The sequence below is a fragment of the Gymnoscopelus microlampas genome, assembly GCF_963454915.1.
Source record: "Gymnoscopelus microlampas genome assembly, chromosome: 6".
NCBI lineage: Eukaryota > Metazoa > Chordata > Actinopteri > Myctophiformes > Myctophidae > Gymnoscopelus > Gymnoscopelus microlampas.
The window spans coordinates 28,150,415-28,162,914 of NC_139943.1; the positions used below are offsets into that span (position 1 = coordinate 28,150,415).

General features: G+C 46.1%; 1 protein-coding gene across 2 annotated transcripts in view; it reads right to left on the minus strand.

Annotated features, from left to right (window-relative positions):
* znf423 (zinc finger protein 423) overlaps window positions 1–12,500 on the minus strand; it is a 207,048-nt gene that overhangs the window by 11,647 nt on the left and 182,901 nt on the right. For both annotated transcript variants that reach the window (XM_084059129.1, XM_084059128.1), the window contains 2 exons: window positions 10,006–10,137; window positions 7,226–7,341 (listed from right to left, as the gene is read on the minus strand). In XM_084059129.1, coding sequence (XP_083915255.1) covers window positions 7,226–7,341; window positions 10,006–10,137 — 248 coding nt within the window. The remainder of the gene's footprint in view (window positions 1–7,225; window positions 7,342–10,005; window positions 10,138–12,500) is intronic.

The following is a 12,500-nucleotide window of genomic DNA, read 5'->3' on the forward strand; positions in this document are numbered from 1 at the left end:
CAATATGTGTGCAGGCATGTGTATCACTGTCAGTGTCTGCATGTGTATACACTGTCAGTGTATTATGTGTATATTTTTTTCTGTGTGTATGTGTGTGTGTGCACAGGGGCTTGTGCGTCCTTGTGCGTCCCAAGTCCCCATTCTAATAACACAAGAGTCTCCCAGTGAGCATGGGGCAGCTGAGTATGCTCCCCTGGAACGCCACTGGGACCCCCAGATCAAATCCACACACACACACACACACACACACACACACACACACACACACACAATGTCATGGGGATAGCTGGATCAAGTGGTACACATTGTGGCTCAATGCAACAGTCACATCCCCAGCACCTAGACAGACAGACAGACAGACAGACAGACAGACAGACAGAGACACATACAGACAGAGATGCACGCACGCATATGCACCCACGCACATGCACACACGCACACACACACACACACACACACACACACACACACACACACACACACACAACCCTATTGCCATTTCAACCACATACACACTTTCTCCATAATTCAGTTAGAGGGAGACAGAGACACTCAGACAAAGACAATGTTATTCACACACAGACTGCCAAATATCACTGCTCTAACATACAACACTGCTTCTGCTCCACACTACAGGCTTTCGGCTGTCTGGGACTTGATCCCCTGCTCTACATTAGCCAATAAAATGAAAAACCCTTTTCCAGTTTTGCTCCGAGAACAGAAGGATTTGATATTTTTCTATCTGTGATTTTTGTACAGGCACCTCAACCACTGATGTAGTGAAAGCGGAGCAGCAGTCCTTGACAGGGGAGTTAATGTGATGTCTGAGTCAATAATGAGCGGTTGCCTTATATAGTTGGTTCTGACTGGACCTAGCCAGAACCTTCTGATTCTACCTGCTGAGTAGGGTGAGGGGAAACATTTATTCATTAAAACAAAATTATGATTCTTATTTTCTACAATTCTGAATCGATTCCCAATTTCCTAATATATTTTTTTAATAATTTTGCTGTAATGTTGACTTGCCTTCCCAGCTTGCGTACTTGTAGCGCAACAAGTAGTGTGACAGTTAGTGGACTAAATGTAGCAGGAAGAAATACAGCCGGCTCCGTGTTGAAAGCAAGTGTTGGGACGCACTACTACAGTACAGTATATATGCATCTCTCTCTTTGCTTGCAGCTGACGTTCAGGACTCCTGACGTAGTTCCTGGAGCTACTATAGTGTACATCCCATACGCCCGACGCAGGCACATGCACAAATAGACATGAAAGGGGGCTCGAGCCCCTGCCCCTTTAAGTCGGTAAAAAAGTACCGGCGAAAGTGGCCGTTTTCAAGATGTTTTGGCCATTATCTCTGGAACGGAAGGTCCAATCTGCTCAGTTCAAAGCTTGTTGGGTGCGTGACTTTGAGGACATTAAGCAAGCAATGATAACTTTTCGGACGTTTTGGGTTTTCGGGCCAAAACGTATCGTAATTGTTTGGGGGGGAAAAATCCAATAGGCGCCCTTTTGAAATTCCAGACCCTGCCTCTCCAAATCCCTCTGCACGTCCCTGCCCCGACGGATAGCTTGCACCCGATTGGCTGATTCCTCACGAATATGTATCTATACCAGTGGTTCTTACCGATAGCTGGAGTACTCCTGGACAGGTGATTTGCATTTGTATACAGGACAATTGGCCACTTGGTCTACATTACAATGTTAAGCAAGAAGCAATAACAGGTATGATATACGGCTACGCATACCTGTGGATTTGAGAGGGGGTACTTTTGTGCTATGGAAACCGGAGATATTTTGGGTGCTGGGCCATGCGAGGCTTTGCGAGGCCAAAAGGTGCGGTGCGGTGCGGGGCTGGACTGCCAGTCGAAAGGAGGCAAAAGTAGGGTCCAGGGACCCTCAGGGTTCCTTGAGGGGGGTCCAAATGGACTGTTATAGGTCTGTAACTGAGAGTTAAGGGGTACGTGAAATGAAAAAGTTTGAAGCACTGATCTAAATGTTGGACTTGCCATGTGGAAAGCCTGATGATGCGAGGTTATGCTGGACTCACAATTAAGTGTGCCTGCCTGCCTGCCTGTCTGTTCATCCATCTACCTACATCCTTTTGTTTCAATTGATTTAATCTAGAATGTACGGTACACACCTTTGAGTCCATCTGTTCACTTGTTTGCCTGGCTGTGTCTAATTCCATATCCCTCTGTCCACCTACACATCCATCTCATCATCCTTTCATACTGCATGGACTGCAAGCTGTCTGTAAGGTCAAGTTTTTGTACGTGTGCATGGATGTGTGTGTGTGTGTGTGTGTGTGTGTGTGTGTGTGTGTGTGTGTGTGTGGGGGGTGTGTGCATGGTGCATGTGTGAGTGTGTGCGTAGAGCCACAACTCTCAAATATTCAACACCACTGGGATAGACGGAGAGAGAGAGAGAGAGAGAGAGAGAGAGAGAGAGAGAGGTGGACAGGGAGGTAGAGAAGGAGAGAGACTGGATAACAAATAAACACCCTCCCCTCACCACCAACTTTCCCATCCACGCCCACTCCTCCTTCCGTCCTTCCTTCCATCCATCCATCCATCCTGTACTTCCAAGAGCGCTGAAATATTGAATAGAGCTAAAGGAAACAATACAGCTGATAGACACAGAGATACAATGAGGGATGGAGCTATGTGTGGATGGGGGGGTGTCACAGCACTGCATTTCCTGATAGCTGGGAATAAAAGTGTGAAGAGTCAAAGTTCTGTCAGAGGTAAAACATACTGCACACTGCAGGGAGAGAGAGAGAGAGAGAGAGGGGCCAGGCTAAGAGCGAGTGGAACAGCAGTTTGTTTTTATTTATATATTTATTTATAGAACTGGTCATGGATGGATGGATGAACGGACAGACGGACGGACGGAGGGATGGACTGACAGACAGATGGAAGCAGATGGATAGATACATTGACAGATACATGATGGGGTGAATGGGTAAATAGATTAACAGCTGCAGAGCTCAGCACCGCAGAGAGAGAGAGAGAGAGAGAGAGAGAGAGAGAGAGAGAGAGAGAGAGAGAGAGAGAGAGATGAGAAACAGAAAGAAGGAGGGAGAGGGACCAGGTAAAAGAAAAAAAAAAGGACAAGGACGAAAAATATAAAACAGAGTCAGAGCATAGAAGAAAGTAAGAGGGAAACAGCAAGAAAGGAGAGATAAACAGAATGAAAAACTGAACTAAACAAAAAGTAACAACAAAGACGAGCAAACAAAGATGCAGGGAGACAGAACAAGATGTGTGTGTGTGTGTGTGTGTGTGTAGTCGGGAGTAAAGGCAGGGATTGATCCAGGAGGGCCCTGCTGATGAGGGCCAAAGCATCTCTTATTTACACACACACACACACACACACACACACACACACACACACACACACACACACACACACACACACACACACACACACACACACACACACACACACACACACACACACACCAAAACATCTCTTATTTACCAGCTTATGTCTGCACTATTTATGGGACACAGGGGAGAAGCACAGAAGAGAGGAGAGGAGAGTAGGGGAGAGTAGAGGAGAGGAGAGGAGAGGAGAGGAGAGGAGAGGAGAGGAGAGGAGAGGAGAGGAGAGGAGAGGAGAGGAGAGGAGAGGGACTAAAATATGCATAGAGGCTGGTTCTTTTGGGACCCGCAGAGAGAGAGGAGGGAGGGAGAAAGAGGGAGAGAGAGGGGCGAGAGAGAGACAGAGAGAAAGATACAGAGAGAGAGAGACAAAGAGACAGAGAGAAATTAAACAACTGTGTGGGGAAAGCAATAGTGATGGGGGGAGTGAATGATTGAGGAAGAGAGAGAAGGGGAGAGAGAAAGAGAGAGAGAGAGCAGAGACAAAGGAATAACATGAAGGAGTGCAGAAGGAGGTGGTCATGAGGGAGAGAGGATGATGCAATGACGTGTCCATCCTGCACAGACCCCCCAGGGAGAGACACAGGGGGACTAATGAAAGAGTTGTGTATGTAGAGTGTGTGTGTGTGTGTGTGTGTGTGTGTGTGTGTGTGTGTGTGTGTGTGTGTGTGTGTGTGTGTGTGTGTGTGTGTGTGTGTGTGTGTGTGTGTGTGTGTGTGTGTGTGTTGGACATCATACGGTCCCTCTGAGGGGTTGAAAGAGGCCATAGCGTTTTCTAGCGGGCCAACCAGCCCTGTGCATCCATCTGCACCTCATTAACACACACACACAAATTACCCCATTCCACTTGCAGATGTACAGACACACACGCGCGCACACCCCCACACACACACACACACACACACACACACACACACACACACACATGCACGCACACATGCACTCACACACACACACGTGATTCCAGCTAGCCGTGGGGTTAACCTCCATGGTCGTGGCTCTCCATCTCCCCCAGTCAGCCTTTCTGTCTAGCCCACTTAGAGAGCCTTCCCCTGGGGCACAAGGCTGTGGAAGGGCAAGTTGGGCCAGAAGTGGTGGTCACACTCGCACGCACACATGCACGCACACAAACACACATGCACATGCCACACACACACACACACACATGCACGCACGCACTCACATACATAGAGTACGTAAATATTTGCGTGCAAATACTTACGTATGCACGCATGCACGTGTGTGCGTGCACACACACGCACACACACACACAAGAATGATACAAAACTATGAATATTGTGAGAAAGAAAACAATAAGCAGCTGTGTTGTATTGAACCTGATGACCAGCATGGATTGATCCAATGCAGAAAGGAGGCCTCTGTGGATGGAGAGTGTAGGAAAGGAGGAGAGGAGGATGGATGACACGACGGTGTGTACGTGCGCGCGCACATGTTTGTGCGTGCGTCTATATATGAGCCGTGTGGGGTGGTGGGTGCATCCATGCTGTGCCATAGACTGGTGTTTATCTCTCTGTCAGGAATCTGTGTGTACGTGTGGGAGCACGTGTGTGTGTGTGTGTGTTTGTGCGTGTGTGTGTGTGTGTGTGTGTGTGCGTGTGTGTGTGTGTGTGTGTTTGTGCGTGCACGTGTGTGTGGACAGTGACCGACAGGGTCCAGCAATCACCCCGCTGTTAAATGGACTGACCGGCCATATGCCCACCACCTCCGGCCCTGCATCACTGCCTCATCCTGTGTGTGTGTGTGTGTGTGTGTGTGTGTGTGTGTGTGTGTGTGTGTGTGTGTGTGTGTGTGTGTGTGTGTGTGTGTTATTTAGCCAGTGGTTCAGGACAGTTTGGAGGATGTAGGTTCTGTGGCCTTATTGCATGGACATTAGCATGGATGCTTATGATACCGTCAGTGTCCGGCACGCATGGTAAAATCTTGTTAATTCAACAAATGGATGTGATGACTGACAAGTGACAGGGGAGGATCACAAGCTATTATGTTATACGGTAGGTGTAAAAAGAAAATGAATAGAAATAACTTAACCACTTGAGCCCTATTTCAAATATAGTGAAAATAGCCAATCTACAAGCTCACAATGCGTCGCAGCTATTTGAAGAAGAAGAAAAAAATGCTTTCGAAAGTTTTCACCTGTAATTACAAGCTCAAAATAGGCCCGCAAGGTTCAAAGTGGTTAAGAGGAAATAAAGATAGGGTATAAGGATGACCTCGACTTGAAGAGTGGTAACGGGGCATGGGAGGGGGTCTTATGGGAAGGATGACAACGAAAGACGAGACACATCATCGCAGAACTGACCCCACCTGGCCAACAGACCTACTCGTGGGTGAGTTATACCCTCTCAACACACACACACACACACACACACACACACACACACACACACACAGATGTGTCGGGACCCTAATGACCGGAATCTTGCCAGAACCCTGCTAGGGCTCCATGAGGTGAGATGGAAGGATGGAGGGGTGTGAGGGGTGGAGAAGAAGATGGGATGGGTTGACAGAGAAAGAGATAAGGTAGGTTTATAGGAGGGGGAGTAATGGAAGGAAGGAAGGCTGAACAGGGGGGAGAGACGTCTGGAGATAGAGCAAAACAGCGAGATGAGGGTGTGAAGGAGGTGTGGAGGGACAGAAATAAAGAGGGATGACCGGAAGGAGGGTCATACCGATGTAGGGGAGCCTGGCGGGAGAGAGGTATGGATAGGATGAGAGATGGACAGAAGGAAGAATAGAGACTAGTCAGATAGCTGGGGTAAGGAGGAGTACGTATCGACGCTGTTGGGAAGAAACCTTGCATCTCCGTATTTCGTTTTTTTCTTTTCACAATTTTATGTTTTTTCATCGTATGACGGAATCATGCAAATGTATTGAAAGTAGCTTACAATATCTACATAATCACCACGCCATGCGACACATTGGGAGCTTGTAGACCGGCTATTTTCAATATTTCCTTCTATGATTAAAATGCCCAAAACAGGGATGCCAGGTTGAAAGTGGTTAAGTCTGTCTGTGGGTTTTATGACAAATATTAAGAATTAAGTAAAAAATAACTACATTGGATCCACTGGAACACACATTCTATTTTGCAAACGGTTTTGGACATACAAGGTTTCCGCCCAACAGCAAGGAAATGGAGATGGATGGATGGGAGGCAGAGATGGAGGGAGGGGAGTCCAGTGTGGTGGGTCTTAAAGAGCTATCATGATAGATAATCCAGTATGGGGTAGTCTAATGGTCAGTGACCATACGGACACTCAGAAGTACCCCATTAGCACTGCTAGCTTCCATTGAGTCCAGGCTGGACTCCATTCAGTTTCAACTCAAATAAATGAGGTAGTTCATTTTCATCATAGTTCACAGGGTTATTATAGTTAAGACTAAAACTAAAAAGGGAGAAATCATTTTGTTGGCTGAAACTAGCTGAAACGAAATAGAACTGAATATAAAATGTGTTTTGTTTACTTTATTTCGTTTTTCCACCTCTGATCTTTCTTGCATTCTTTCATCCTTCCCTTTTCAGTTTTTGCAAATCAAGGCTTTCCTCATAACGCCTGAAAAACTAAGGCTAAAAGTATATCAAATAAACCAAGTAAATTCCCAAAACCCTGAAACCCTATGTCACACATACTGAAGAAGAAAAACAACAACAACTAAAATGCTATAATGATGAAACAATGAACTGAATATCAGAGCTGGTACCGGCGTAGACAGAATGATAGAACAATAGAAGAACACAACATCAAAACAACAGACGGAGACAGAGAGGCCAGAATGAAGGACAGAACAGCAGAGACTGGGTACAGTAAATGGCCACCAACCTGTAACTCAGTCTGAAAGAAGAACTTCTGGGGACACTGTGAACAGTCGTAGATCTTGTCTTCCTGCCCGTGGACGGCGAAGATGTGTTGCTGGAGCTTGTTGGCCTGGACAAACACTGAGGGAAGGGAAGGAACCAACAGAACACAACCATCAATGGAGGCAAACATACACAAAAAGTTCCCTTATACTGTAGCTCAGGGATGTCAAACATACGGCCCGCGGGCCGGATCAGGCCCGCTAACTAGTTTAATCCGGCCCGCGAGATGATTTTGCAAAGATTTAAAAAAAAAAAAAAAATCTTTTTTTTTAGTGCCAAAAATGTTTTAATTGTTTTTTGGCCAAGTCTACACCTGCAACCACACGTAACTTCCACTTTCCTCTTCTTCTTCCTCGTCTTTGTATTGGTATTGTTTGTGTTGGAGCGCCTCAGTGCGGCTGCAGAGTTCATGTGCAACCTCTTCCAGAGAGATAGAGACACTAGAAACTCTGCTGGAGACACAAAACAAACTGTGTAGACTTGGCCCTTTGAAATAAAATGTATTTTGGCACTAAAAAAATTATAATAATCTTAACGGTTATCGATTAATTAATCGGTAAGGCCTAACGGTAGGTAAACGGTTAATAAAATGTCTCCATTTGGCCATCCCTATTTGTGAAGTTTACATTTTCAGAATGTGCTTGTACTAACTAAGACTAAGTAAAGTAAAAAAAGAAAACTATCTGAAGTTGTTGTTATTGTTATTATTAGTTATTATGCCATGATTTTACCGGTCCGGCCCTCTGGCCCTCTGGCCCTCCTCCATGTGGCCCCTGAGCTAAAATGAGTTTGCCATCCCTGCTGTAGCTGCACACTTTATACTTCGTAAACTGGACATGAGTTGCCTCTGTGCTTGGTGAACTGTTTTCCCTCTGCGCCAAATCTCTTAGCTGTTCAAAATAGCTGATCTACAACTTCACAACACGTTGTGTTGTGGGCTGGTAGATCGGCTATTTTTGGCAAATGTCCCCCCATTATAGAGATGCTTGGGTTCAAGTGGTAGCTACTTTCACCCTGGCATCTCTATTTTGGGTATGTCATTGTTGGGCATTATAGGGCATCACATTATAAACTTATTGGGCATATCATAACTTTTTTCAGAATTTTCAAGATTTTCAAAACAACTACTGTAGTGTTGTAGATTTTTTAGAACTCTATATCTATTTCAGAAAATCTTTGAATAGGGACTAAGTCATTAATTGGTTTAGACGCCTAACGGGGCAGTCTTCATGCATGTCATTCTGTGCACCAATTTGTCCACCAGAGGCTGGTGAAAGAGGGGGAAAAGGAGGGGACCAAGTATAATAGACACATGAGGGAAACATATAGAGTTTAAGTGGTTAAATGTTTTGAGTCATAACAATACTACTTTTTACATGTTCAGATCTGCATTACATGAGAAACAAAAGTAAATTACTGTAGTGTTACAATAGAACTTAAAAGTCAACCGAGGCAGCAGTACATGAATGATGCTATGAGGAGGGAGATGAGGAGATCTTACAGGAGAGATTTCAAGGCCATTTCCTGTGTGTTGATTGTATCACCTGTACACTGTACACACACACAAATAAAAGTGTTCGCTGGCACACATATATACAGTAAATAAACACTTGACGCCTGTCAACAACCATAAACACAGACACACACACACGGATATACACCCACAAAAAAAGCAATATGGAGCTGACAGGATATAGATATGGAGAGAGAGAGAGGGGGGACAGAGAGCGAGAGATAAGTGAGAGAGTACACACTGAAAAGTGGGTGCAGGAAGAGATAGGAAGAAAGAGGAAGAGAAACCTGCAGAACTATCCTCAGTAGACTTTGTGATATTTATCAATAAATTATCCTCTTCTCTTTTTTCTTTTTCTTTTTTTTTTTTTACTTCCGCTTCACTGTTGTGTGTTGCATTTTCTTTCTCTCCATCTTCTTTGTTTCAGTAAACTTTTGGTTGGCTGTGGTCTCATGCACGTGCGTGCGTGTGCATGTGTTGAATTATTAAGCCTCCCCAAAGGAGCGGTGCCTGTCTTACTAATTCATAAGCCACCAAGGAATAGAGTTAAAGTTTAAAGTAGTGCTGTGTACCTGAGGGGGAGGCACAACACAACACAAACTCTACAACCAATAGAGAGAGAGCGAGAGCGAGAGAGAGAGAGAGAGAGAGAGAGAGAGCGAGAGCGAGAGAGAGAGGAGCGGGAGAGAGCAAACTGAGGTCATGGAAGAGAGAGAGCATATGGGGATAGAAAGAGATTCAGATAGAAGGACAGGGTGGGTGCCTTGGTTTATCGTTTCAGGTAAAACAGGTGATGAAGGGAAATGCACAGAGCATGGTTTAGGCCTCCGCCATCTTGTTATTTTCCTCCGAAAGGTTTGAGAGTTGTACAGTGATTTATTTGAAGCCCTACAGTATTTCAGAGTATGGTGGGGTTAAAACCTGTACGAGTCGAGATGTGCATCATTTCTTGCACATTCAAAGCAGCTTACAATGTTGCCGTTTAACATGCTTTTCCATAAAATGTTCACATTCAACTATACATTATCTACTGTAGATACAAACTTACAACATCTGTCACCATAACTGTGCAGAATATGAAATATATCTGTGTATGCGATGGTGATGCTCAGCGAAAATAACTGACTTTCAGGCTACCAACATTGTCATCCATACATTATTTTCAGGCAACACTGTCGTGCGATTGAGTATAGATTTGGGTTTAGAGTTGTTGTCTCTCCGTCCCTCACCTGTGAAGCAGACGGGGCACTTGAAGGTACCTCCCATGCCCTCGAAGCTGTGCTCTATCAGGTGGCAGAGCAGCTTGGCAGGTGAGTCAAACATCTGGTTACACAGCTTGCACTCGTGATTGATGCCCTCCTCTGCAAACAGGAGAAGAGACATGGTATGGTTAGACAGCATCCAATAACGCACACACGGTAATGTGTCCTTCCTTACTTTGCTTAAGGTTTGATCTATACTTTGCTGCGCGGCGGTGTAAAGCCAACAACGCTGTGACGCATTGTGAGCTTGTAGATTGTGCGACACCACCGTGCATCTACTGTAAGTATAAATCAGGTTTAAACCACTTTGGACTGGTCTATCACTCTCTCTCTCTCTCCATGCATGTGTGTGTCGCTGTGGCTACGTGTCCGTAGGTTAGTAAAATGATAATTAATGTTGGATACTGAGAGACCTGATCTGTTTGGAAAACAAGCCACTATTTAGTGGGGTCTACCCCCACCACACTTCCGGAGTATAACGTAAGAGCAACATGGCCGCTGTGTGAATACGGTCTGAAATTGGTACGTAGTAAAAAGGCACAGGCGATCAGAACCAATGATGTCACTTCCAGTACTACTCTGCATTACACACTACAGCCTCTATTTTCCAATCTGTTTTTATTTATATTTTATTTATTTGCCTTTATTGATTTGCAGTTTGGATACATTTCTCTAAAATGTGTGCCTTGCTCACTCTCTCACAGAGATGGCGACCAACCATACTCTCTCCTTCATCTCCCTGTATGTTCTCTCTCTCTCCCCCCTGTCAGGTTTTGTCCTCCCCTGTTCTCCTCTATCCCTCTCAGTGCCATGTCCGTCCCAACCGGTAATTGCTTGTCCCCCACCCACACACACACACACACACACACACACACACACACACACACACACACACACACACACACACACACACACACACACACACACACACACACACACACACACACACACACACACACACACACACACACACACACACACACACACACACACACACCAGGGCTGTAGGCAACCTGCCCTCCTCCCATATGCATTCATCCCTCCCTTCGTCCCTTTGTCCATCTACTGTAGGTCCTTGCCCTGCTCCCTCCATTCAACTATCCCTCCATCTCTATTACCTCTATTTTTACCATTCTACCCCCCCCCCCCCGCCAACCCCCCGTATCTCTCTCCCTCTCACTCTCCTCTTGTCTTTCGTAATTTGCCTCCATCGTCTGTCCTTCATCTCTATTTCTCTTTGGGGTATTCTACCAGTCAGTTGTGCATGTGTGTGTGTGCGTGTGTGCGTGCATGCGTGCGTGCGTGTCTATTTAAAGCATGTGTGAGTGACATCATGGCACCCACTGTGCCGGACCAGATGAAAGGTGGGCGTCATACACACACACACACCCCTGACCGTGACATCCCCTGCCTGTCGTCCTTATCGACGTCGTGCCACACAGGACCGCTGCCCTGGTCGCCCACACACACACACCACATGGTGCCATGCACACATACACACACAGCAGGCTACAGCCCTCTGCCATCAGATGGTGTCCACAGTGGGCCAATGGTGACCCCTTGTGTAGTCACAACACACACACACACACACACACACACACACACACACACACACACACACACACACACACACACACACACACACACACACACACACACACACACACACACACACACACACACACACACAGTTTGTGGAGGACACGATCAGTGTCTTTTCACATTTTTGTTATTGACTTGCAGTACATGTCCTAAACAGAGGCCTTAAAACATACACATGAGCACACACACACACACACACACACACACACACACACACACACACACACACACACACACACACACACACACCACATAGTCTGCAAGAGTTCAGTTGCAGAGCTGCAGGGGAACACGGGGCTAATAACATCTTCAATCATACATCCATGACACTCTGACTAACACACACACACACACACACACACACACACACACACACACACACACACACACACACACACACCAGATTCCTATCTCCCTTTGCCTCAAAGGCCATCACAAGGGTGTCCTAATCCCGTCTGAATAGCTGTGGGGGAGACAGTGTGTGTGTGTGTGTGTGTGTGTGTGTGTGTGTGTGTGTGTGTGTGTGTGTGTGTGTGTGTGTGTGTGTGTGTGTGTGTGTGGGGTGGGTGCCTCATATGCTTGTATGGATTGGATGGTGTGAGCCTTGGTCTCACCCCACACACACACACACACACACACACACACACACACACACACACACACACACACACACACACACACACACACACCTCAAAGTCGGCTAGGTTGTGTGGGGCGCCAGTGAGTCCGAAACATACTGAGACAGATAGGGGTTCATTATCATTTACTGGGAGATTGAACCAGCAGGAGATAGACAGACAGGGAGAGAGAGGGGGGGAGCATGAGAGAGACATAGTTAGAGTGTGCACATCAGAGAACAT